The following is a 23,271-nucleotide window of genomic DNA, read 5'->3' as shown; positions in this document are numbered from 1 at the left end:
GTCAACGCTGCATAATGTGCGTGATTGCTTAAGCTACACCGCACAAGTCGACATGGTAGGTCCGAGTCGACAAATCACTCCGACGGTGTTCTGTGACAAACTCCGAACGGGCCTGTAAGAGCAGTGCGCTCGCCGAGGCGTTAAAATGCTGCTCACGTGAGCCATGATTCGGAATACCGCTTCCAGACACCAGCACAAAAACTAGAGGGGGAGCCACTTACTGAACACACTTTATTTTATGACGATGCTTATATACACGCACTAGAAGTATGCCTCAAACTGTATGCCTTATACATCAAGTGTCCCTGAAGAGCAGGTCGAGAAGGTCCTTGTAGGGCAGGCGGTCGTCTTCGCAGCGGCCTGCGCGTCCCAGCTCTCCCAAGACCTGGTCGACCTCTTCGGTGCTCAGTTTCTCTCCGATGGCCGTGAAGAGCCATCGCACATCGCGGACACTCACCATGCCGGTGCCTGCGTTTTTGGAAACGTTAAGACAATGCGGTGCCGATGCGTGACGGTTAGACACAACGACAAGATACATTACGATATCTCTTATCATGTGCAGATTGTCATAGCCACGAGGGGAGCCGGAGTAATCTTAACGCTTTTAGGCATGGACTGAGTGCGCTAGCTGCGACCGTTGACAGTAATTTGCATCCACAAACGTGTAATCAATCGAAAGAAGCAATGTCTCACGAAACTTTGAGATTAAGTGTCAGTTAGCGCTTCCAACAACCAATCAGTGACAGATCACAATGTCACGCTTGAGCAGAGTATTAAGGCGGTTTTTTTTACATGAACATCCGGAGTGGAGGTAAGCGTAGCGGCTGAGCTAGCACTACAGCATGCGCTGTACTGCGCTGCGCTGATCACACCAGAAGTCCATGACGGCCTCATTCCCCGCAAAAGAAAAAAAAAGCACATTCTAAGAAAGTGTCTCGAATCATGGATACTATACCGCCAGGGTCAAGTATCTCCAGCGCCCTGCGCGTCTGCATTTCCTGAACGCTGGCGCGATCCGGCTCTCGCAGGTGGCCAAACTCGAGCTTGGCCAGCACCGACAAGAAGCCCATGTAGTCGACGGCTGTGCGTCCACTGCAGGCCTCGAGTTCCTCGCGCACCTCGTTCATCTCGGCCTCGCTGACAGCCAGGCCCAGAGCGCGCACTGCCATCTTCAGCTCCTCAAAGCTCAGCTCTAGGTCGCAGTCGCGGTCCAGAAGGGCGAACACTTCGCGCAGCTCGGCATCGTCTCCGTAGCTCGAGTCCACGTTCGACTCGTCCTCTTCCGTCATGGCTTGAACGCGTGCACAGCAAACAAGTATCAGCGGGCTCGATCGAGGTGGCGCGCTTATGTGCACTAGATATGGCCGCGGGAAGCTTCTGACTGGACGCTGCGGAACACGCCCTCTTTATTAGGACCCTATCAGTCGACCTTGTCGTATCTGCCGCACGACAGCATACGCATAAAATGAATGCCCGGAAGTCTCGCGCATTGGAACGCATTTATTGCATTATGATTGCTCATGGGTGATAAGCTATAAAATCGCTCTCAGCATAGACTACGAAGTGCCAGGACGTGCTAAGTTGCCGCGTTGGATATCGGTGATGGTCGGCGCGTTTCGCTTCACAATGACAGTGAAAGTGTTTCCACTTCTCCGGCGTCGTGGCTTTCGCTGTATTTTCTGTTTCACCAAGCAATAAGCGTTCTGTGTGTGCTGAAGTGAAGCTTGAGAAGTGAAATCGACAAAGCCAGAACTAGTGTAAGCATACAGCGGGAGGACCTTCTCCCAATCGTTGCGAAATAAGCGTGACTGTTCGGCGCCACAATACAAGCTCAGGACACAGGCCAATGTTGGGAATGCTGTCCGCGGCAGTACGTAGTTTGCAGGAGGGACAAAAAAAAATGTGCAAAAGGCTGCGCATAGCCATTTGCCCGCACACAGATAATGCGAATGCTCGCTTTCAGCGATCTGTAACGCACCCAGGGTCAAGCACCGCGTTTGCACCTTCGATAATCTTACGCGTGTCGAAACTATACTCCATCTCACATGTTAATGGCACTGAGGAAGGTGCAGTCCTCGAGTGATTACCCTATACAAACTCCCGTGCTTTTCTAAAGGTGCCCCTTAATTCGTAACCGGAAGAAGGGCATGCACGCGAAGATGCACATCGTCCACAGCTGGCTTGTGGTAGAAGAAACCACGACTTATACATGAAAGTGAGTACGGCGAATACAAAGAAAGTACATAAATGTTCGCGTCTTGGTTTATATTTCTTTTACTGGTTTAGTTACTGAATGAATGGTCGGGTTGTGCAAAGTGCCTGTGTTTGTACATATTGAACCAACTATTGTGTGAAACAGCCGTAATTTCATATCTAGAGGTGTCATACAAATCGTCGTGGCTCATATCAAAGCTCCGATATACACCTGCCACACGTGTGTACAGTGTTAAACATGGTTTAATTAATGTGTGTTTAATTGTGGAGATCTCTTATGCCTATATTGGGTGCACATTTTTACAGAGTTTTTCATGTCTAGGGCACGCGAGTGGCTTTGTACAGCTAGTTTTTTTTATAAGGTTTATTGCTAGTAGTCTGAATTAACTGCCGCGCGGCTTCATCAGCACATTTTATGCAGTCCTTGTCCTTTAGTTTTTTCTGTTCATAAATACGACTTTAGTCCTTGTGTGAACTGAAATAATTGTTCGCAAACTTTGTCCTCATTGTTGTCTAGTCTTCAAGTATGCTTGCCGGAGTTTTGTCATCTATTTTCTTCATTATATTGCCTTGTTAGTTTGTTCCTTTCAATGCTCATATTATGTAACACCCACTACTGCCAACGGCTTTTCCAAAAGGCTGGCAATGAAATAAATAAATTAATAAAAATTCGGCAGAGACACCTAAGACTGCTTACGTGTGGGAATGCGAAAGCATGTTATGGACGCAAGACAAAGACATTCGGTTCTGGTTTGCGAACTGAGTTTATTTCAGGCTGCAGTCTTTTAGTGCGTTTTAGTGCGAAAGCACTAAAAGACGGGGTCAAACCCAACCAAGAAAATGTGTGAAGCCTCCTAGTAACCCGGGTAAGCTCGGGTTAATTTGGAGGAGCATCGCGCAAGCTGCTGGCGATGGGGGGAAGCGCGGGTAAGTTCGGAGGAGCATCGCGTCAGCTGGAGTAGGGCGCGCCTCGATACGCGCGCCCCCCTCCGCCGCGGATGGGGGCGCAACGCGGTTGCGTACACATGCAGAGGAGGGAGGCGAAGAATGCACACATGCTTTCGCACGTATGACACCACCCACTCACTCACCCCCTCCCCAACACACACACACGCACGCGTATATATATTTAACACCACCCGGAACGCTGTACGACGAACGGTTGCATCACAATTTTAACACGAAAGCCTTAAGGAGCTCATGTCGCAGAAAAGCCGATGTCGTCGGCGTCGGCCGTGAGCAAAAAATTCCTCCTCCTCGCAATGTACGCCACTGCCCCAACAGATAGCGCGAGACGGCAGCGCCTCCCACTCATCTCGTTCGGGCGCAGTGGGGCCGTGCGGGAACACGCGGTGAGCGGCGAACGCAGAGCACATTCAAAGCGCGTTCACCACGAAGCTTGTGGCTTGCTGCCCGTTCGTTCGGCGCGGAAGCTATGCTGGCGTTCCTGGCATTGGATTTGTCGAGAACGATGTGCCGACTAACTGCGACTGCAACTTGAGTCCCGCGCGTTTCGGCAAGGCGCCTAGCAGCGCTTCTACGTGGTTTGCCGCTCCACGCGTCCGTTTCACCGTACGTAGCAGAGCGATTTGTCTCTTTTTTGTTTTGAACGGAAAGACTGTTCCCACGGCCCCAAGCTTCCATTGTATACGAGCAGCGCGGAGCATGCATGTCCTGCCAAATATATTTTTGCGTAGTCAACATTCACTTTCCAACATTTTCTGAAGTGCCTTTGTCTTGTTGCTGCACCGTAGGTGAAAAATTCCACGTAATAATGTCAAATTTCTCTTCCAAGTAATCTGTCACTTGACTGCTCTGGAGTAGAAACCAGAGGACACGTCTGAAGACAAATAGTCATATTTTCTGAACTTCTTTCCTTAGTGACTTGTACCTGCAACAAAGCAATGCAAATGGTTGCGTTTCCCTTTGGATGGTGTTGACTACACGTAGACTGATGATGCGATGCGATGACATCTTCCTAATTCGTAGTGATTAAGTTCGCTTTATTCGAGGACAAATTTTACTAAACAATTTCTGTTTCCTTTCAAAACATGAAGAAAAATCATCAAAAGCGACTGATGCAAAAAGAGGCCTCACAAAATCAGCCCCTGATAACTATTTATTTTCAATACCATTGTCCCTGCCAGGGTAAACTAAGAAAGAGGAGCCGGAGCAACAAAGGAAAAATTGAAAATTGGTTTTTGAGGAAAGGAAATGGTGCAGTAATTGTCTCACATATCTGCCGTAAGCGGAGGAAGGTGGGAGTAAAAGTAGTGAGAAAGAGGTGCCGTAGTGGAGGCCTCCCCTATAATTTCGACCATCTAGGGACGTTTAACATTCACCGACACCGCAAAGCACACGGGCGCGCATTTGCGTCTCGCCCATCCCTGCAGCTGCTGTCATCGAAAGAGGAAGAAAAAAAAAGTAATCCGGTTGCCCAGAAACACGCGTGACGAATTTTACTGACGTGGCTGCGTGAGGGCAATGAAGAGAGCTTTTTTTCCCCAGTTGTGGTTTCTTTAAAAGTGATACGAAAAGGAAGGAAAATAAACCGTTACTGGAGAAAAAAAGCCGCCTTGTGTTCGCGTCACGCAGCCACGGCTTCTTTGCTTACTGACGCACAGAAGATAGGTTTGGCGCTAGGATATTCGAAGTGAGCTGGCGCAAAGGAGAGGGGAGAGCCTTCCTGCCTTCGTGGCGTTAAGATAAAACATATAATAAACTGAACAAAAAGCTGCGACGAGAGCTTCACATACTCGCTTACCCGCAAGAGCGCATAAATAATACGGCTGCCTTATTGCGAAACGTCTTTGTGATCAGGTTGTGAAGCCAAAGCCGCTCGGCAACTTTTGATGTGGCCTAGGTGGCAGGCTTTAGCACTCACCTCTCAGCTTTCTTAGACAACGACATCAGTGCAAGCGCTTGTGGTCAAAACATGTGACTTTTGACAGCGTGGTGCAGAACGTGCGATATGTACCGAGGCGGCTGTAATCGGGAGAAGAAAGGCCGCGACGCGTAACGACGACGACGTGCTTCTAATCGGAAGATGAAAGGCGGCGGAGAACGCACAGAAATTGCAAAACCGAGGCGAAAATGGGCCACGCCCCTTTGCTTCAAGTGAGCTCCTAGTGTGCGTGATGTAGCAGTCAGAGACCAAGTTATGAGGGTCTGTTGTGTTCCCGGGTGTTCTGCACGCACTATAGAAATGACCCGGCTATTTGGCTTTGTTCGTGACAGCGCGCGCCGAAAAAATTGCCAATCGCAGGTCAAACCAGACTGCGTGAACAACAATAAACCTCAAAGTATGAGAGGTAAGGGAGGTAAGGCATGCGAAACGCTTGTTTTCCAGAACAATTTCTGCTTGGGACGGAGGGATAATGCACTGCTTATCTTTGCAACTGCAGTTCGAAATAAGTAATCCTGATTGTTGGAAAAGTAGTTGAAGTGGAGAATATTCGGGTCAAAAGGTTGCACTGGAATATGCTACGGAAGTTGTAAGAAAGCAGTTATGAACACTGCGCAGAATGAACGCTACAGGAGAAGACCAACACGCATGAGTGCACCGACTGTTCATAAGGCGCCGACTTTATCGGCAGGTTAGCTGCGAAAGATGTTACTTTAGAGTAACTACCCCTGATTCACTGTTTAAACTATCTATGGTACCACTCCATCAAGGTAGAACACCAAATTTTCTGAAATTCCTCGCGGCAGATGCAGTTTTTTCTTCGAAACGGCGCGCCGCCGCATTGCGCTCAATGCAACTGAACGGGAGAGTGAGACCCAACATGCCCCCGCCGGGAGCGGTGTCTTCAACCTGAAAGCGGCGCTGGCCCATCGAGGCACCATATCTAACGAGCAAGGCGTCGCGCCGAACGGGCGATCGCGTTCCGTGGATTCACTGGCAGTGCTGCAACACGCTGTCGCGTTCCACTCTTAAGCGAAGCTGAAGTGTCCTCCAAATTTTTATACGAAATCTGGGAATTGTCGTACAAGTGAAGGTGCATATATCTGTCTGCTCGAATCCCTGTCGTAGACATGGCTTCCAACTTGATTAGCACATTAAGCTATCATCATCAGCCTGACTACGTCCACTGCAGGCACGGAGGAAAATTGCCGATGGTTTAGCTCCGGTTAAACCTGTGTGTACGCGACTTCATACACATGGTTACACGTCGTAAAGCTCTTTATTCAGCAGGTGTATATGTATGCTTGGTTATAGCTATGAAGACACGGCGGTGATCTATGAAGTTCGTAGCTACTGCGCATGCGCGACGCAACTCTCACGTCACGCGCGGCGCACCTGTTGCTCGGCGCATGCGTATTAACGGCTCCGGCTCGGCGACCTTGGCTTTACATAGCGTACTGAAGCTATCGCTCAAAAAAAAATGGAGGACGCTTAAGCTTCGTCTTTAAGAGTGGAACGCGACAGCCTGTTGCAGCACTGCCAGGGAGTCAACGGAACGCCATCGCCCATTAGACAAATCGCTCTGCTACACTGTTAACAAAAATACACCCAAATGGGAGTAAATGCCTTGTCCTCTAGCGCACACCCAAAAGGAGGTTTTATTTACCCCATATAGCCACCGCGGCGGATATTGCCGAGTGCGTTCTGTACTGCGCGAGGCAGGTCGCGCCAGCTTCATCTTCATCAGCGCCGCTGCCCAAGGGCAGGCGCCACAGCTGGGAAGCAGGACTGGGCTGGAGGCGCCGTGGGACGGGAGATCACAGATGGATGGCCGTCCATAGGGGCCGGCGAAGCAAACCTGAGAAATAGGGTGTAGTTTGAGGCAGCTGGTTGAGAAGGTTGGCAAGAGACTGGCGCGTCCTCGCGTGGCACTTGTCGAACCATACGTGGGGGCGGTAGTGGAGAGACTGGTGTGGGGAGGGGCGCCGACGTAGGAGTGGGCGGAGGGAAAGCCGAAACAGCTCGGGTAGGGAATACGGCCAGGGGTGGTGAGTCGAGTGGTGCCGCAGCTTCGGAGTCCGGAACAGGAGTGCAGAGAGTTGGCGGGAGCTCAAAGCCAAACTATGCCGTCAGGCCCTTCTTGAAATCGGAGTATATGTCGGGGCAGGAGGCGGCAACCGCAGCTGTGCCAGGAGACCGGGTGGGAGTTCACGGCTGGCGTGCTGATAGCGCAGCAGCTGGCTGGACACGTTGTTGACATGAAAGTGCGAGTCTAGCAGCGCCAGCCACAAAACAGGGTCCATGGCATAAAAAGCGGACAGGCCGGGAAGCCGAGGAAGGAAGGAGCGTTGATACTGCTGGAGGAGCTCACCGGATGCTATGGTAGGAGCGAACATGGCAGCGAGAAGAAGCTGCCGAAAACCAGGTGTGGACAACGGTGGTGCAACAGCAAGGCCAAGTGGAGGGACAAGACGGGCAGGAGCGCAGAGCAGGTGGGAGTGGCGTTGCGTGCGTCGAAGCTGTAGTCCGGTGTCACCAGATGTGGTGGGTGGACCACATTTATTGGAGTTCCGGTAGCCGCGGCTGGTGAGCCGGTGGAGCGGGCTCTTGACATTGCTGGCCAGGCCGATTGCCGAGAGCATTGTGTTCTGCGCGAGGCAGGTCACGCCAACTTCATCTTCATCAGCGCCGCTACAGACTACATGAAGCAAACTGGCTCAGCCACAGCGTGCTTTACGTTAATAACGTCCCAAAATAAAGTGTCAGAAATCTGACCAGAGCACTGCAATTCGAGATTGGGGGGGGGCACTGCACCCCATGTGAAAATCCCCCCCCCCCCCCCTCCCCACACTTCCTGTTATGAAGTCCCTGTGCATCAAATTAGCGGAGGAATGTGCACCACTCGGCATGCAGTAGTCTTCGTAAGGAGTCTCCCTAAAATGTACTATGACTTTCTTGCAATGCGCACCTACTCTTGATGAGTAGGCTACTGTTTTTTATTGTTCAGAGGGAATCAAAACTCACAATTCCACGTTCATTTTTTATTGTTACTACAGCAGCAAATACGCGCTCCGCATTGTAAACAGCAACTTTCGGGACACCAAAACGGCGCATACTTATATAACAGACAGAGGCCAAGATCCCTTCTTACCAGCAAGGTGACACTAAAAAAAAGTATCTGTACCAAAAAGCATTTGTATAAAAAATGCAAGCTAAAAAAATGCTCTATTGCTTTCTTCCACATGAATAAAAATATCTGGTATGAAAAAGTCTAATTAGTCCTACACACTTCAAAATTTGAACTTCTTGTAGGTAGATAGATACACTTGAATTTGCTCAGGCCCTCAAAAAAAAAAAAAAGAGCAAGAAATTCACAAAAAATTGTCAGAAAATACCTGTTCTTAAAGAGAACTGTACAGATGTGGAAATCAGAAAAGGAGCACTTTCACCATCAGTCAATAACCTGAGATCATCACTAATGTCTCTTGACATACTTTCTATGACCAGAAAAAAGTTGATGGAATATTCATTAACATATGGCACCGAAGGACGGTTGCAAAAGGCAACAAGAGGGACGGCACTGTGTGTTTAACAAGTGTGCTGAATATACCTTGCACACACACACACGCTACGTTTCTTTGGCTTTTTAAAAACTGGGGAGAGGCATACAACACCCAGCCGAAAAACTGCTGTGCAATTGTGGTTTTCAGAACAAAAGACCACTCTTTCTTGCAAACTATTGCACAAGCCAGTTAAGTATACAGCACTACTTCTGTGCCTAAACTGACAACTGCACCTGAAACAACAGTGCATGTCTGAAAAAAAAAGAAAAGAAAAAGGAAAGGTGGAGGTGGGAGGAGAGATTGCACTAAGGTTGAGTTGTCATAGGAAATCTCACATTCTGCCCCTTGCAAGCAATTCTAATTTACTTTGGGGCTATTAGTGCAGTGACCAGTTTCCTCGTGATAATTTTTATACGTATAAATATATTATATATACATGTACAACACATGAAAACGGACTAGCCACTAATCACAGGCTTTTTCATTGCAACCTTTTGTACTGCTCGTTCTGTAGAAAAAAATTAAACTTGCAGAGAAAGGGGACAGTATCACATTTTGCGATGAACAACACGTGACGACTTTACAGTTCCAGTTAAGTAGACATCACAGCAACTACGAGAGTAAGGCACAAGCAGCAAACAAGTGGCACTGCTTGCCATCATCACAGACTGGACTGTGCTGTGTGAGCCACTAAACGAACAATGATAATAGACAAAGCATCACCAGAAACAAGATGCTTGATTACACTTAAGTAACAGGAGAAAAATTCTCTGCGTGCCACCTGCACCACAGCTCTGAAGGCAACTCTTCTAATAACGGTCACAGAACTAAGTACACAAAATGTCTGGATGCAGCGCGCTTTGCCGAGTCTGGATGTAACTGCTATACTGACATACTATGCTCAAGTAAAAGCCTCACAGTTCAAGCCTGCAAACAATGCACACATTTCTCTTTTCAAGTATGGTGCCTTGACTTCAGCTTTCTTAGTGTATCAAGCCACATCATATGAACAGCACAGAGATTGCAGTGATGTTGTGCACGTTAAATGTTCAGAATTAATAAGTAGTCACAACTCAGATCACCAGCAAAATGAAATGAGCACATCTCTCAACTTAATTTAAAAGCTACCAAATTCAGAAGTTCATGGCACCACACTTTCAGTGTTACTTTAAAGTCTAAGCTCAGCAAAGGCAGCTATCACCCATAATCACAGATATGAGGGTTTTATAGCTGATGGTATGCAAGCATTCCATGCTCTTTCTACAGACAGCAAGGAGAAGGCATATGCATATTGTGCGTGAACTCGTTTTCTTAAAGAAAAGTGACCCTAAACTACCTCTAGCACTGCAGGCATGATGTGTGAGAAACCTGTTGACGGGGCAGTACACTACTTTCAGCAACTGTGGTGTTTAATACTGTTAACATATTGCACGCTATGAATACTGCGGTGCAGTTGAACAAAAACTGCCTGAATGACACTGCTTAATGCTGACAGCTCAAAGAACTAATGTTCTAGAAATGAATGCCAAGCGTTTCAGCGGGAAACCAAATGAGGGAGAACTTCAGTACAAGTGATGCAAATGATTACTGACGAGTATTTTTCGTTTTTTGCATCCCACTGAAGCTGTCATATCGCTAACGAACCGATCCTCACACCAATGCTGGCACAGCATGAAGCACCCTTGGGGTTTCCTCTTCTCTGTAGCATATAGCAAGATCTTTGAACTTGCACCTATAGTGAAAAAAAAAAGTAAACAAGCCTCACAATATGTTTGAGCAGTAGAAGTGAAAAACTCCACGAATGGTCACAACTGTGCACATGTAGACAAAAAAAAAGGGGGGGCAAGAACAGTAAAGCTTTAGAATGCTTATCCAGTTACACGGTCACTGTGAGTAGTATAAAAATATGGAGAACAAAGAACAGGAGCTGAGCTTAGGTAGAAAAAAAATACTGAAGCTCAGTGTGTTTGAGACAGAGGTCCTTGCTTCAGTTGCAACTAGCCAGTTTTGCAACAAGAAAGGTTCACAACAAGAAGAAATAAAAAAATAGTTTACAGCATTGAAAAGAAAAAAAAACAGCACCTGAAATAAATAAGTCTGGCTAGTCAGCATAGGCCATTCAGCCTGCAGTTACCTAAGTGCATCTGTTTCTAGACATACACAAGCATGTGAGGCCTGGGGAGAAAAAAACGAAAGAAAAGCTTGCGGAGGAAGAGTTGGACAGGTGGCAATGTTGTAGACTTTGTTGGAAAATCAGTGACAGAGAACCCGTGGGGCAGGCCCAAGAAAGAGGCAAAGCCAGCGTGTGAGTAGCAAAATGCCACCGCAAGTGTCACACAGCAGGAGAGTCTGGGGGAGGCTGGCTGCTGGGAGGCTGGCTGCTAAGGGCACTGGGAGCGGGTGCTGGCGGGGGTGGGGGGAGTTCCGAAGAGGCAGTCTCGCCAGGTTGCCCCTGGGCCTCCACGCTTGGCAGCTTCGCTGTACTGGGGCTGACCATCAGAGAGATCCCGTTCACCACCTGCATGGGTGCACCACAGAGCTGCAGCCACCCATCTGTCTGAACACCCAGTACCTTCCTCTCCAGAATGCATGTGGGCTACTAAAGGCTCCTCAGCAGATTTCAGACAGTCAAGCTTGGTGATGCATTGACTTTAGTGGCAAAAGGGCAGCTTGGAAGAGCTTCCTGGCTAATGCATTTGGTCCGCAAGACGTGAGGCCCAATTTGCCCAAGCATTTCTTTTCAGGGAAGCTCAGAGCCACGCCAGGAGAAAGCCTGCACCCATTGGAAAACTGGCAGGTACCAAACAGCACTGCAAATCGAGAGTCAAGGTAAAATACATGAAAGGCAATTTGTTTTTTGGTAAAACCCAATTTTATCTGTTCCTTGCACCTTGACCAAATCTCCTAAAAATTAGGTTAAACCCAATTTCTTCCTGCAAATGCACCTTACAGAGAATGTACATTTACCCACACAAAGCTGGACACCATATGAGAATTAGTGGAAACCCTGTGCTTATTCATGATGGGTTTTTGGTTAACTGGCGATCTTAAACTTCTTTTAAGATTTGTTAGTCGTAGCTCTGTTTAATCAGCAGATAAGTTCGAAAAGTGCACTTTAAAAGCGAGAGGCCGAAACACAGGTATTGGCATCATTGTGTCAAGCACTGTCCCTGCTAAAGATAACTTGCTCCAAGGCTCTCATGCATTTAAAACGGTCGCTGTAATGCTGGATGTTTTTGCATTGCGCAATGCAGACAGGTCTTCGACAGACATGGAAGTGCTGTGTAAAAGATTGGTAATGTATGGGACGAAATATGAGGGCTGTACCGATAGTAATGCAAAAGTTCGTATAATTTTATATAACTGACATACATCATAACCTACAAGCTTGTAGAGCAGCTCTTTCTCAATACAAAAGTACAGCTCAGTGCAGCCTCCCAAGAGATACATTTGGGCCACTGTCAAATACTCTACTTGCTGACGATTCGTGTCGGTGGTCGCATTTCTCCCACTGTGTGGTTTGTCTTCAACACTGGTATTCCTTCTTTAAACTTTAACATGTAAAGCCCTCACAAGGGCCCTTGAGGTATCTGTAATAAATAAATAAAAGTAATCCATCTAAGCACATTGCTCTCGTTAATGGTGTCATCTCCGTAAACATTAATTTAGCCTTCGGTGGATGTCGGGCAGTCTGCTTCCTTCCTTTGTAAGAAACTCCACGACGACCCATTATTTCTCCTTGCAATCCATTAGCTACAAGCAGTAAAAAATGTCCATTGTTACCCGCAAAAAAACTAATGGTCGGTATAGAAAAAGAGTTGCTCTACAAACACATAGAATCTTTACGATGCACGTGAGGTTATTAATAAACACATGCAAACTTTTGCATTACTTTTAGTAGGACCCTTGTAACTGAATATATGAGAAAAAAATGTCATTTCATAAATATTTTTTTAAAGTACAACCTGCCATTTCCATATTTATGACTAATGAGCAAAAAACGGGGCTTCATGTCCAATGCATAAACAAGCACTTTACTAAGTTGGCTTTTCCTGCAAAGAAAGACCAGAAAAAAAAAAAAACTACAGAGATTTTTGCTTAATAACCCAACTAGCACTTGAATTTAACCTAAAAATATGGCCTGATTTTTACCTCGAAAAACAAACACAAGAACGAAGGGCCCTGCGCATATGGTAGTATTAAGAGAGATGAGAATGAGCAAAGAGAAAGCAGGATAATTGCAATCAAAACTTCTTGAGAAAATAAAAAAGGCAGAAAAAAAAACCAACTTTGAAAACCAAAACCGGCACCTTAAACATGTAGCTCGCAGCAAGGAAATAGCAATATGTTGTAAAGATTCAAAATTACTTGAGTGCAGCCGAAGCTTAACTATTGCAAGCCTTCCCTCATTAAAGCACCCTCCTTACTGATGGAGAGCTGATCCCTTACAAACTACAGTCGAAACCCGCGATAGCGAAATCTCGAGAATACGAAATTCTCGCCGCAACGAAATATTTCCGAGATCCCGGCAAATGCCCATAGGGGCCAATGTATTTACTATCTCTCGGTAACGAAACATTTTTGTACCGCAATCCCACGATAACGAAATTTGCTGCAGCGTCGGTCCGCATACTGTCTCCCATATTATGAATAACAGCGTCAAAAAAGCACTCAAATTGAGCAAACTGCGATAGCGCGCTTGCGTGGCTACAGCGAGAGCATTGGCGCCTGGCAACCTTGCAGCCGGAACAACTTTAAAAACTTTAGCCACCTTGAGCCGGTGCTAGCCACCATACCGGCGCAGCGCGTGTCCTCTGTGATCGGTTCCGCGTTGTTGTTTATCTCGGAGGCTATGTTCAGGGATGGATGGATGGATGGATGGATGGATGGATACGGCTGAACCCTTTACATCGGGCGGTGGCTCAAGCCACCTAGCCATGTCTTGTGAAATTTTACTCCTGTCTTGCTTTTAGCCACCAATCAGATAACCTTCGCTTGGTTACTTCTAACCTCTTAAAATCCACTTTCCCTTCACTATCCCTAAACCCCAATGCCTTGGGTAAGTCAGCCCCGCTGCCTTCCACTGTAGGGTGAAGCCCTTTACAGAAAAGTATCAAGTGTTCAGCCGTTTCCTCCTCCTCTCCGCACGCAATGCACAAAGTGTCTATCTCCTGGTACCTGACTCTATACTTCTTAGTCCGCAAAACTCCAGTCCTGGCCTCAAACAACAAAGAACTTCCCCTACAATTATCATAGATATTTTCTTTGACAATTTCCTGTTTAAAGGTCCGGTATGTTTCTAGTGCCGATTTCGTCAGCATCCCTGTTTTCCACAAAGCTCTCTCTGTTCCTTTAACCTTTTTCTTAACCGATAATTGCTGATTTGCCCCCTTACTGCTGTCCAGATATTTGCTTGTCAATTTTCTAGTTCGCTTTCTCCATTTCGTGTCAACATTCTTTATATACAGGTATCTGAAAACTTTCCTAGCCCACCGAAGGCAGCCTCGCAGCGACACCATCAGGGGGCGACACTAGATCATCAGCGCTGCACTTTTAGGCCTGCGAGCGGTGCACATGTGTTCGTTGTGTGTGGTGGCGGTGGGTATGAGCAGCAGTCCGCACGTTTGCGTTTGAGATGTCTCCGCCAGCCAAAAAACGAAGATTTTTGTCTCTGCAAGAGAAGGCTGCCATCATTGCTCAAGCAGAAAAAGGCAGGAAAAAAATGGATATCGCCGAAGAGTACGGGATTGCGTGCAGCTCACTGTCGACAATTTTGAAAAGCAAGGCAGCCATTCTCGGTGCGCTTGAGAACGGTGCTCGAGCACAGCATAAAACAGTGACGGCTGCGGTGTTCCCGGACGTTGACAAGGCGGTGTTTGCCTGGTTCTGTGAACAGCGCGCAAACAAAGTGCCTCTGTCTGGCAAACTGCTGCAACAGAAGGCTCTGGACTGCATGCTCGGGCATGACCAATTCAGAGCAAGCGCTGGATGGCTGGGCCGCTTTAAAGCCCGTCACGATATTGTGGCCAAGGTGATTTCGGGCGAAGCAGCAGGAGTGGACCCGGTGGCAACATCGTCGTGGCAGCTGACTGCCGAAGAAATCCTGGGGCAGTACGAACCCTCAGACGTGTATAATGCGGACGAAACGGGTCTATTCTATCAGATGCTGCCTTCGAAGACCTTGGACCTGAAAGGTCAAAAATGCCACGGAGGGAAGCACAGCAAGCAGCGCGTAACAGTATTGTTGTGCTCCAATATGGACGGCAGTGACAAACGGCCGCTTCTTGTCATTGGCCGGAGCAAGAAGCCCCGCTGCTTCAAGGGGAACCGCACGCTGCCTGTCCAGTACATCTCGAACGGGAAGTCATGGATGACCCGTTCAATATTTTCCAGCTGGCTTGAGGCCTTCGATGCGGACATGAGAAAGGCAGGCAGGTTGGTGAGCCTTTTTTTAGACAACTGCACCGCCCATCATGTTGATATGGAGCTCACAAACGTGCGCTTGTTTTTTTTTCCGCCCGGGTGCACTTCTGTTGTGCAGCCACTCGACCAAGGCGTCATACGAAGTGTGAAGTGCGCCTACAAAGAGAGGCTAATACAGCGTCTCATTCTTAACCTCCATCACAAGCGCCCCACCGACGTGGACTTGTTCATGGCGCTTGAGATGCTGGCCGCTGCATGGCTTGCGACGCCTCCGACCGTGATTGAGCACTGTTTCAAGCATGCGGGCTTCGCCCCCACCCAGCAGACATCATGCGTGGACGAGTCGCCAAATGAAAGCGTGCTTGAAGAGATACTTCACGATGACTGTGCTGCCAGTGCAGTGCCACAATCGCTGGCCAACGCATGGGGTGCACTTTGTGCTGTCGACAACTATGTTGTTCCAGATGGCCTCAGTGTCGATAATTTCGTTCGCGCTGATGACGACGTAGTTGTCCATGAAGAAATGACCGATGAGGCTATCATCAGCAGCGTGTGCGAAACTGACACCGAGGACCAAGGTCCACAACATGGAGAGACGGTAAACCCGAACCCGAGGAATGTGTTGGACGCCTTTGACACGATCCGGTCGTTCTTAGGCGCACACGACGACGACGTGGCAATGGATCACTTCTTGCAGTGTGAGAATAGAACCATGAAGTTGCTGCAAGGCTCGGCAAACTAAGCTGACTGACTTTTGGCAATAAATTTTCTTTTTGCGGGCTGTTTTCTATCTTTTCTGTCTCATTTTCGCGGCAACGAAATTCTCGCGAAAGCGAATTTTTTTGCTGTCCCCGGCGATTTCGTTATTGCGGGTTTCGACTGTAGTTCAGTTAATGGCTTCACAGCAGCCACGCTCAAGCTGTAAATAGCAGATTTACAATGTAAATACAGTAAACCTTCATTAATAAACACTTTTGAGATATACAAAGTACAAAGTACCGAACTCGGTCGATAAAGCATGCAAGTATTAAGGCACGTGACTGAGTCAACAACGCGGCGAGGGCAGCAGTAGGCGCTGCCACGGTGCACCATGGTTCAGATGATGCCACTCCCCCCTCGAGAGGGGGTCGGAGGTGCCTGCTTGATCTGCCCGGCCATCGTAGCTTTGGGAAATGGACCCTGTTCTTACACCAAACTTTGAACCCAACAGCACAGACTGGCAGCGGCAAAATAGAGCAAGGTGCGAAGCGGCACAAAGTGTCAGCGAGCGGTGCACCAGTACAAACTTGTTCGTTGCTTCACGGCATGACACAAGGGCAGTGCTAACTGCTAGCTGAAGGCCCCTTTTTTAAAGATTTCGCCAGCCAGATTTCAAGGTAACTGAATTTCATCATGAAGCCTTTCCAGAAAAGCAGCGACAAATACATGGTGCATGCTGCATGACCTGAAAATTATAAAACAGCCAATATTTCGCAACATGCGAGTTGAGTTTATGGGGGTCTCCTGTAAAGGGCTTGTGTATCCAAGCAACTTCAGTTGCATCACCTATTGGTTGCGGACTAGCCGGTGTGACATTTGATGCTAAAAACGCGCAATTTCAGAACGCACGGAGGATAGTGAAAGGCTGATGTGTAGTTTGGTTTATGGGTTTATGGGGGTTTAACGTCCCAAAGCGACTCAGGCTATGAGAGATGCCGTAGTAAAGGGCTCCGGAAATTTCGACCATCTGGGGTTCTTTAATGTGCACTGACATCGCACAGTACAAGGGCCTCTAGAATTTCGCTTCCAACGAAATTCGACCGCCGCGGCCGGGATCGAACCCGCGTCTTTTGGGCCAGCAGCCGAGCGCCGTAACCACTCTGCCACCGCGGCGGCTGCCGATGTGTTGCGTTTCCATGTCACTGTCCACTTTGTGTTTTGAAGTTGCGCAAGGACTGCACCACTTGAGTCACCACAGTGAAGGGCTCCAGGTCAATTTTGACAACCTGACATTACTAGGTGCACTGCCATTGGAGAGCACGCACATAGGTGCCTTTTGCATTTCACCCTGAAATGCACTAGCTCTAGGAGTGAAGAGCCCCAAGGGTTTGAGATAAATCTGTAGCTCTCCCCAACGACACCGCTTTCTCCCAATTTTCACGTCCTTCTTCCACCTTCCCTGAAGGCACAGTTTGGATGGCCAGCCTGAATGAGATAACTACTGTGCTTTTCCTTTTGTCACCAGCAATAAATACTATCAACTTCGCCGTCATCGTCACTAGTAAGTAAAAAATAAGTTGGACAGTGTATACGAATGCTAGTATGCATGAAACAGGTTCTTCTGAAGCAACAGGACAATTAAACTAACCCCAGCTGAAGCTGTCGAGGGCCACCAACAGTTTCCTCTGAGGATTACATAAGATCTCCACGAAAGTCCTGCCCCTCGGAAACGTGACCAGTTTTATAAGCTAAATGATGCATACCTTGGGAACAGTCCTCAAGAAAGGTACAAAGTGCCTCGGGGGGTGCCGTGTAGCGCCTCTGCCTCGGCGCGAGCTCGCGGGGCCGCCGGGGAATTTGTGCCGGGGTGCTGGCCCCCAACTGCAAATTGGGGGTGGGGGCACTGCCCTCACTGCTGTTGCTGGGGGTACACGGTGTGCTGGGGGTACACGGCGTGCCGGGGGTACATGGGGTGCCGGTGGTACATGGGGTGCCGGGACTTGAGGGGCTCTTTGCCCCTGTGCAGTGTGAAAGGCAGGCAATGGTTTTGGGCAAGTGTCAGCAAAACATCAAAACGTATCAAAGCATCAAAAGATGCATTACAAGAAAGCTTTTACAAGACAGCAATTTGCCAGCTGCTCAGACAGCAAGAGGCTAACCCGGTAGCTCGCAACGCAGTCGAAACTGCCAGAGCTAAAGTAACCTGGGAGAACACTTCTCAAGCTTCAAACGATTTGCTGCGGTCTCTTGAGCTCTGCTCATACAAGTAACAGCAATCCCATGAGACAGTGAAGAGCCTGAGGCCCCAAACCACACCTTATGCATGGCAGGTTAGAAAGACCCTGAAATAATTCTGATGGTCACATTCCATATGGTATGGTCCTTACTGACATCAGATTCAAGTTTTAAGTTATATATGAAAAGTCCATAATTTATTTTTAAAATTTGAAAACAGCAATTCGTAGCCAATGAAGCGACACCACTCTGCACATCTGCGACTACATCTACTAAATTTCACACTGCTAAGGAATATTTCCATCCTATAGTGATACGTAACATGCTGCCAGTTCGTTTAAAGCCAACGAAGTCTTACCCATATACTGGTGTCAACACTGGTGACATTTCATTGTGGTACTTACACTTTGAGTATGAACATCTAGTCCTCAGGTTCTCTGTTATGTTAACCCTTTGAAGGTTTTTGCCGTATATGTACGGCGGCGCTTTTCTGTCCCGCAAGGTCTTTGCCGTACGGGTACGGTTTCGATTCTCCGTTTGAAATTTTGCGCCAAAAGGACGATGCGTGCTCACTGGGAGGTGCTGCCACCTCTTAGGACTTACAAGTGTTTGAATTTTGTGCTGCCTTCTTACGGAGATAAGCAGAACTGATTTTTAGCTTTAGCACGGCACAGACTGCGACAACGCCCCTTTTGTAGTTTTGGTTTCGCCGCGTGATCGCAACGGAGTCGCGCGAAATTTGAGTTTTCTTTTTGTCAGCACTATCTTGCTGAGGCTGCGGAAGTTGATTTCTATCTTTATTGGTGCTGCTCTTAGCTTGCTTATCACCGCTGCTCGCGAGATATTCTCGCTCTCTGCGGCAACGCGCCTCCCCGGTTTCGGAATCGCCGTGAAATCGCAACGGAGCCGCGCGAAACATCTTTTCTCTTTGTGAGCACTCTCTTGCAGAGGCGGCGGAAGTTGATTTCTATCTTTATTGGTGCTGCTCTTAGCTTGTTTATCACCGTCGCTCGCGAGATATTCTCGCTCTCCTTCTTTACCGAGTTTCGGTCGAGTTCTTCAGATGCACGGCATAGCGGCGATATGGCCGGACGCACTGCCCGTTCTCTTGACACCGACAACGATGACTCTTCCGATCCTGATTTTGCTCCACTCACCGAGTCGGAATCAGAAGACAGTTTTTCATCGGAAGAGGACAGCTCATCTTCGGATGACGAACTGCATTCAACAAGTTCGACCTCCGACCTCAGCGCAGCCGCAACATCTCGAAAGCGGGCAAGACGCGACGACACCCAGTGGGACACAGGTGATTTTTCGCCATCTCTTTTCACCTTTGACGACTCGCAATCAGGGCAGGTTGCGGCCTCTCTGCTCCCGCCAGAAGCAAGTGAATTGGATTACTTCCAATTGTTTTTCGATGAAGAACTTGTGTCGCTCATCGTCACCGAAACAAACAAGTATGGGAATGATAAAGCAGGCGCATGTCACTCCGGCGCATTGCGGCTCAGAGCCTGGGCTGTCGTGGACCTCCCGGAGCTTTACTGCTTTTTGGCAATAGTACTGCTTATGGGCCTCGTGCGGAAGAACACCCTGCGGGACTATTGGTCGACAGACCCGATGCTGGTGACCCCTTTTTTTCGGGAGATTTTTTCTGTGAACCGTTTTGCTCTTCTGCTGCGCGTCCTGCACTTCAGTTCAATAACGGAGCAATCCGATCGCCTAAGGGCCATCAGACCGGTCATGGAGGCCATTCAGGAAAAATTTGACCGATTTTTTCTTCCGTACCAAGATTTATGCATTGATGAATCTCTGATGCCTTGGAGAGGCCGCCTTTCATTCCGGCAGTACATACCATCCAAAAGACACCGGTTCGGAGTGAAGATGTTCATGATGTGTGATGTGAAAACCGGGTATGTACTTAGATTTCTAGTTTATACCGGAGCTACAGTTAGCCTGGCCAAAAGAAAGGAGCTTGGTTATGCGGGCGCTGTTGTTGCTGACCTTCTGGCGGACTTCCTTGGAAAAGGACACTCTCTTTTTGTGGACAATTGGTACACAAGCCCAGTGCTCTTTGAATTTCTGCACAGCAACAACACAAATGCATGCGGAACTGTGCGTATCAATAGAAAGGGCCTACCCTCTTTCAAAAAGAAGTTGAAGAAGGGTGAAACTCAAAGCTTTCACACAAACACTACTCTGCTTGCCTTGAAATGGTGCGACAAGCGCGAAGTCACTATGTTGACAACGATGCATGGACCGGAGATGCAGGAGTCTGATAAGGTGGACAGAGCGACCGGAGAAAAAAAGAAAAAGCCTGCATGTGTACTTGAATACACGAAAAAAATGGGACTCGTCGACAGAGTCGACATGCAGCTAAGCTTCAGTGAAAGCATCAGGAAAACTCTGAAGTGGAACAAGAAGTTCTTTTTTCACCTGCTCGACATGACACTGCTGAACGCATTTATTCTCTACCGCGAGAGAACTGGCACCCCGGTAAAGCTGGCTGTGTTCAGAAAGAAAGTCGCTACCCAAATATTGGAAAAATACCAAACCGAAATCCAACGACCAAGGCGCGGAAGACGAACGACGGACAACCCGCTGCGACTGACAGCGCGCCACTTCCCAGAGAGGGTGCCTCAGACCTCTGCCCAAGGCAGCCGCACGCAGAGAAGATGCCATGTGTGTGCCAACACAACTCGCCGGACCAAGAGGAGAGCAGACACGCGTTTTATGTGTGCAGTCTGTGATAAGGCGCTGTGCGTGGAGCCGTGCTTTAAGGAGTACCACACTTCGAAATTCTATTGAACATTTTCCAGTTGTGAGTGATGCTGACACCAAAGTACTGTTCCAAATTTTTTTTTTACTATTTATTCCCGATTTTATACATTTTGTACATTCAAGATCCGCAATAAACTAATTTGACCACTTGGGAAAGTTTTCTTCAAAATAATTTGACCCTCAAAGGGTTAATAACGAGGCACAGGACCTCAGCAATGACAGAACTGAAGAGGGCATCTTCCATTGTGCTTATTTATTGCAGCACTATTTTATTCCAAGCGTGTTTTCATGGGCTGCGACATCATATGAAGGTATACCAAATGGGGGGGGGGGGGGGGGGGGACGCCCCCTTCCTTGCATATGTGCCTGAGAGGAGTTAACATGATGGAAAATTTGCTAACTTTCGGATGCCCTTTTGAGCCATCTGCTCCCTCAAATACTGATTATTGAGCCTCGACAGTGACGAGTTGTATTTATTTTTTATGCATCAGTAAGCGGCCTCGTTTTCTATGTGTGGCTATTATTTTTTGTTTATTGTGCCGCTAGTCCAATGTGCAATTCTTTGAACCAACCGTTCTGTAGCGTCTTGCTCAGTAGCCGCCCTCTTTCCAAAAAGACTAGAGGGGAGCGTAGCTTAGGCTGATGGGACAATGCGGTACTGTATCCTGTTTTCCAAATGGGGCAACTAGTGCTTAAAGTCAGGGGGGTCTCAGAGGTTTAGATTCCCCACCAATATTGACAAGGGATCTGAGACCCCCATAAGCTAGAATGTGGAGACTGCAAGATTCTGAAGCAAGCAGACATTTTTTACTCTTGTCGGTGGTGGTCGGAACACTTCTCTATCGTTTTGAAAATTTGGCTGTGGCCTTTAGCAAGAATCATTATCATGTTTTCTAAAACCCAAGAAGGAGAAAAATAAAGTTGGAAGCACTACACTAGGGATGGATGAAAAAGGTAAGCCCGTACCCTCACACCATGAGTCAAAATAAAGTTGGAAGCACTACACTAGGGATGGATGAAAAAGGTAAGCCCGTACCCTCACACCATGAGTCAGTCCAGAGCTGGCTCCTCTGCTCCAAGGCTACGGAACAACGAGCACACCGATAGAGCATGAGGATTCTTTGTTTTAGGTGTATGATATAAATTGAGTACACGACTTTTAAAAATGCTTTTTCCTTTTTGTAAAAAACTAACACAGGCCGCCGTGTCGCTTTCTCACTCTCTTACTCCACCTGTGCTCAAATCACTACGGACCCCCTTCAATGAAGCCAGACTATAAGCACTGGCTATGATAGAAGCAACCACTGGCCCCAACTTCTGAACATGCCAAATGCACAACGGTGCAGACATGAAAACTGCACATCTAAGAGCCACGTTCGGTGCCTGAAATGTGGAATTCTCTGCCTGCCGTCACAGAACAACAGCTTTTATCTATTTCATAAGTCATGAACCAATGAATAATTCTCAGCATATATTCTCACAGCTAAACATTCATTAATGCCTAACGATCAGATAGAAAAGGCAAGAAAATGTTGCAGTGTTTTAAGTTCATGTAGCAACTTTGAAGCACTACGTCCACAAATGTGGACACGAATGAGATATGCTCAAATGTAAAAATTCTTGCATAATTTCTTACACCTCACTTCTGCTTGGTCTACTGATCATTTATGCAAAAAAATTTTGCCTCTCAGCAGTCTTAATTGGTGCCTGAAGGGGACACAAGAAAAAATGCTTCCATCATTATGTTTTCTCATCAATGCATGTGACAAGAACAGCTGTTCGTGCTTTTGCAATTTGAGCTTTTGCTTTTTGATGAAGAGAAACCATCAACAGTTGTGTGCGGCGTGCTTGGACGAGTCCTCACTATTGATGACATCACTGGTCACGTGACAGTGACACCACAGTCACGTGACTCATGATCACGTGATGCGTCGCCTTTTCTGTAATATAGTTTGCGCACCCCTATGTTAAGGTGTTACACTGACAAAGCTCACAGACCACATGAGCCACTAACAGCTTCACTGTAAAAAAAATAATCTGAGACCTTGGTGTCCCCACTTAAAAAAAAATGTAGAGCATGAGCAAGAGAATGATAAGCAACTTCCAAAAGCCAGATGTGCAGCTGGCACGGTGAGCAACAAGTACACTGATGCACAAAAAGGAGACTACCAAGAAAGGATCTAAAGCCAACAGTAACAGATACCAACGAAAGCACTAAAAGTGCAGGTTAGCTACATCACTCAGCTAACTAAAATGCTTGCAAGCTAAGACAAGGACACATACTCTGAGAAACAAAAGAAGAAATACATTCAGTGCGCTAGGGTTACTGTGATGCCGCGTCATCATGAGCAGCAAAACCCAACTCACAACAAAAGTACTGTCGAGCTCACTTATAACGAACACTCAATTGTAATGAACAAGGGCGGTCACACTGTCAAAATATGTATTAGGGTA

At 47.6% G+C, this 23,271-nt stretch overlaps 2 protein-coding genes across 21 annotated transcripts in view; both read right to left on the bottom strand.

Moving 5' to 3' along the window:
* Window positions 1–193: 193 nt before the first annotated feature.
* On the bottom strand, window positions 194–1,359 carry LOC144123558 (uncharacterized). The gene is made up of 2 exons (XM_077656375.1): window positions 956–1,359; window positions 194–468 (listed from the first exon to the last, which is right to left on the bottom strand). Exons 1-2 carry the CDS (start codon window positions 1,287–1,289, stop codon window positions 296–298), a joined length of 507 nt encoding a protein of 168 aa, XP_077512501.1. The 5' UTR covers window positions 1,290–1,359; the 3' UTR covers window positions 194–295.
* A 6,786-nt stretch (window positions 1,360–8,145) lies between these two features.
* Window positions 8,146–23,271, bottom strand: part of LOC144125775 (protein boule-like) — a 59,454-nt gene continuing 44,328 nt past the window's right edge. For 15 of the 20 annotated variants that reach the window (XM_077659467.1, XM_077659469.1, XM_077659470.1 and 12 more), the window contains exons 11-12: window positions 17,568–17,822; window positions 8,146–11,200 (exon numbers count right to left, since the gene is read on the bottom strand). In XM_077659467.1, coding sequence (XP_077515593.1) covers window positions 11,064–11,200; window positions 17,568–17,822 — 392 coding nt within the window. In that variant the 3' untranslated portion in view covers window positions 8,146–11,063. The remainder of the gene's footprint in view (window positions 11,201–17,567; window positions 17,823–23,271) is intronic. The other 5 variants (XM_077659477.1, XM_077659479.1, XM_077659476.1 and 2 more) reach the window with 2 other exon arrangements.

This window comes from Amblyomma americanum, chromosome 3 (genome assembly GCF_052857255.1).
Source record: "Amblyomma americanum isolate KBUSLIRL-KWMA chromosome 3, ASM5285725v1, whole genome shotgun sequence".
NCBI classification, from domain to species: Eukaryota; Metazoa; Arthropoda; class Arachnida; order Ixodida; family Ixodidae; genus Amblyomma; species Amblyomma americanum.
The sequence above is the reverse complement of the archived record's forward strand: the minus strand, read 5'-3'. Positions and strand labels throughout refer to the sequence as shown.

Excerpts from the sequence above, each read along its gene's own strand:
- LOC144123558 (XM_077656375.1), bottom strand. The coding sequence starts at position 1,289 with ATGACGGAAGAGGACGAGTCGAACGTGGACTCGAGCTACGGAGACGAT. Across the intron at positions 469-955 it reads GGAGATACTTGACCCTGGCG|GCACCGGCATGGTGAGTGTC; the intron begins GTATAGTATCCA and ends CCAAAAACGCAG.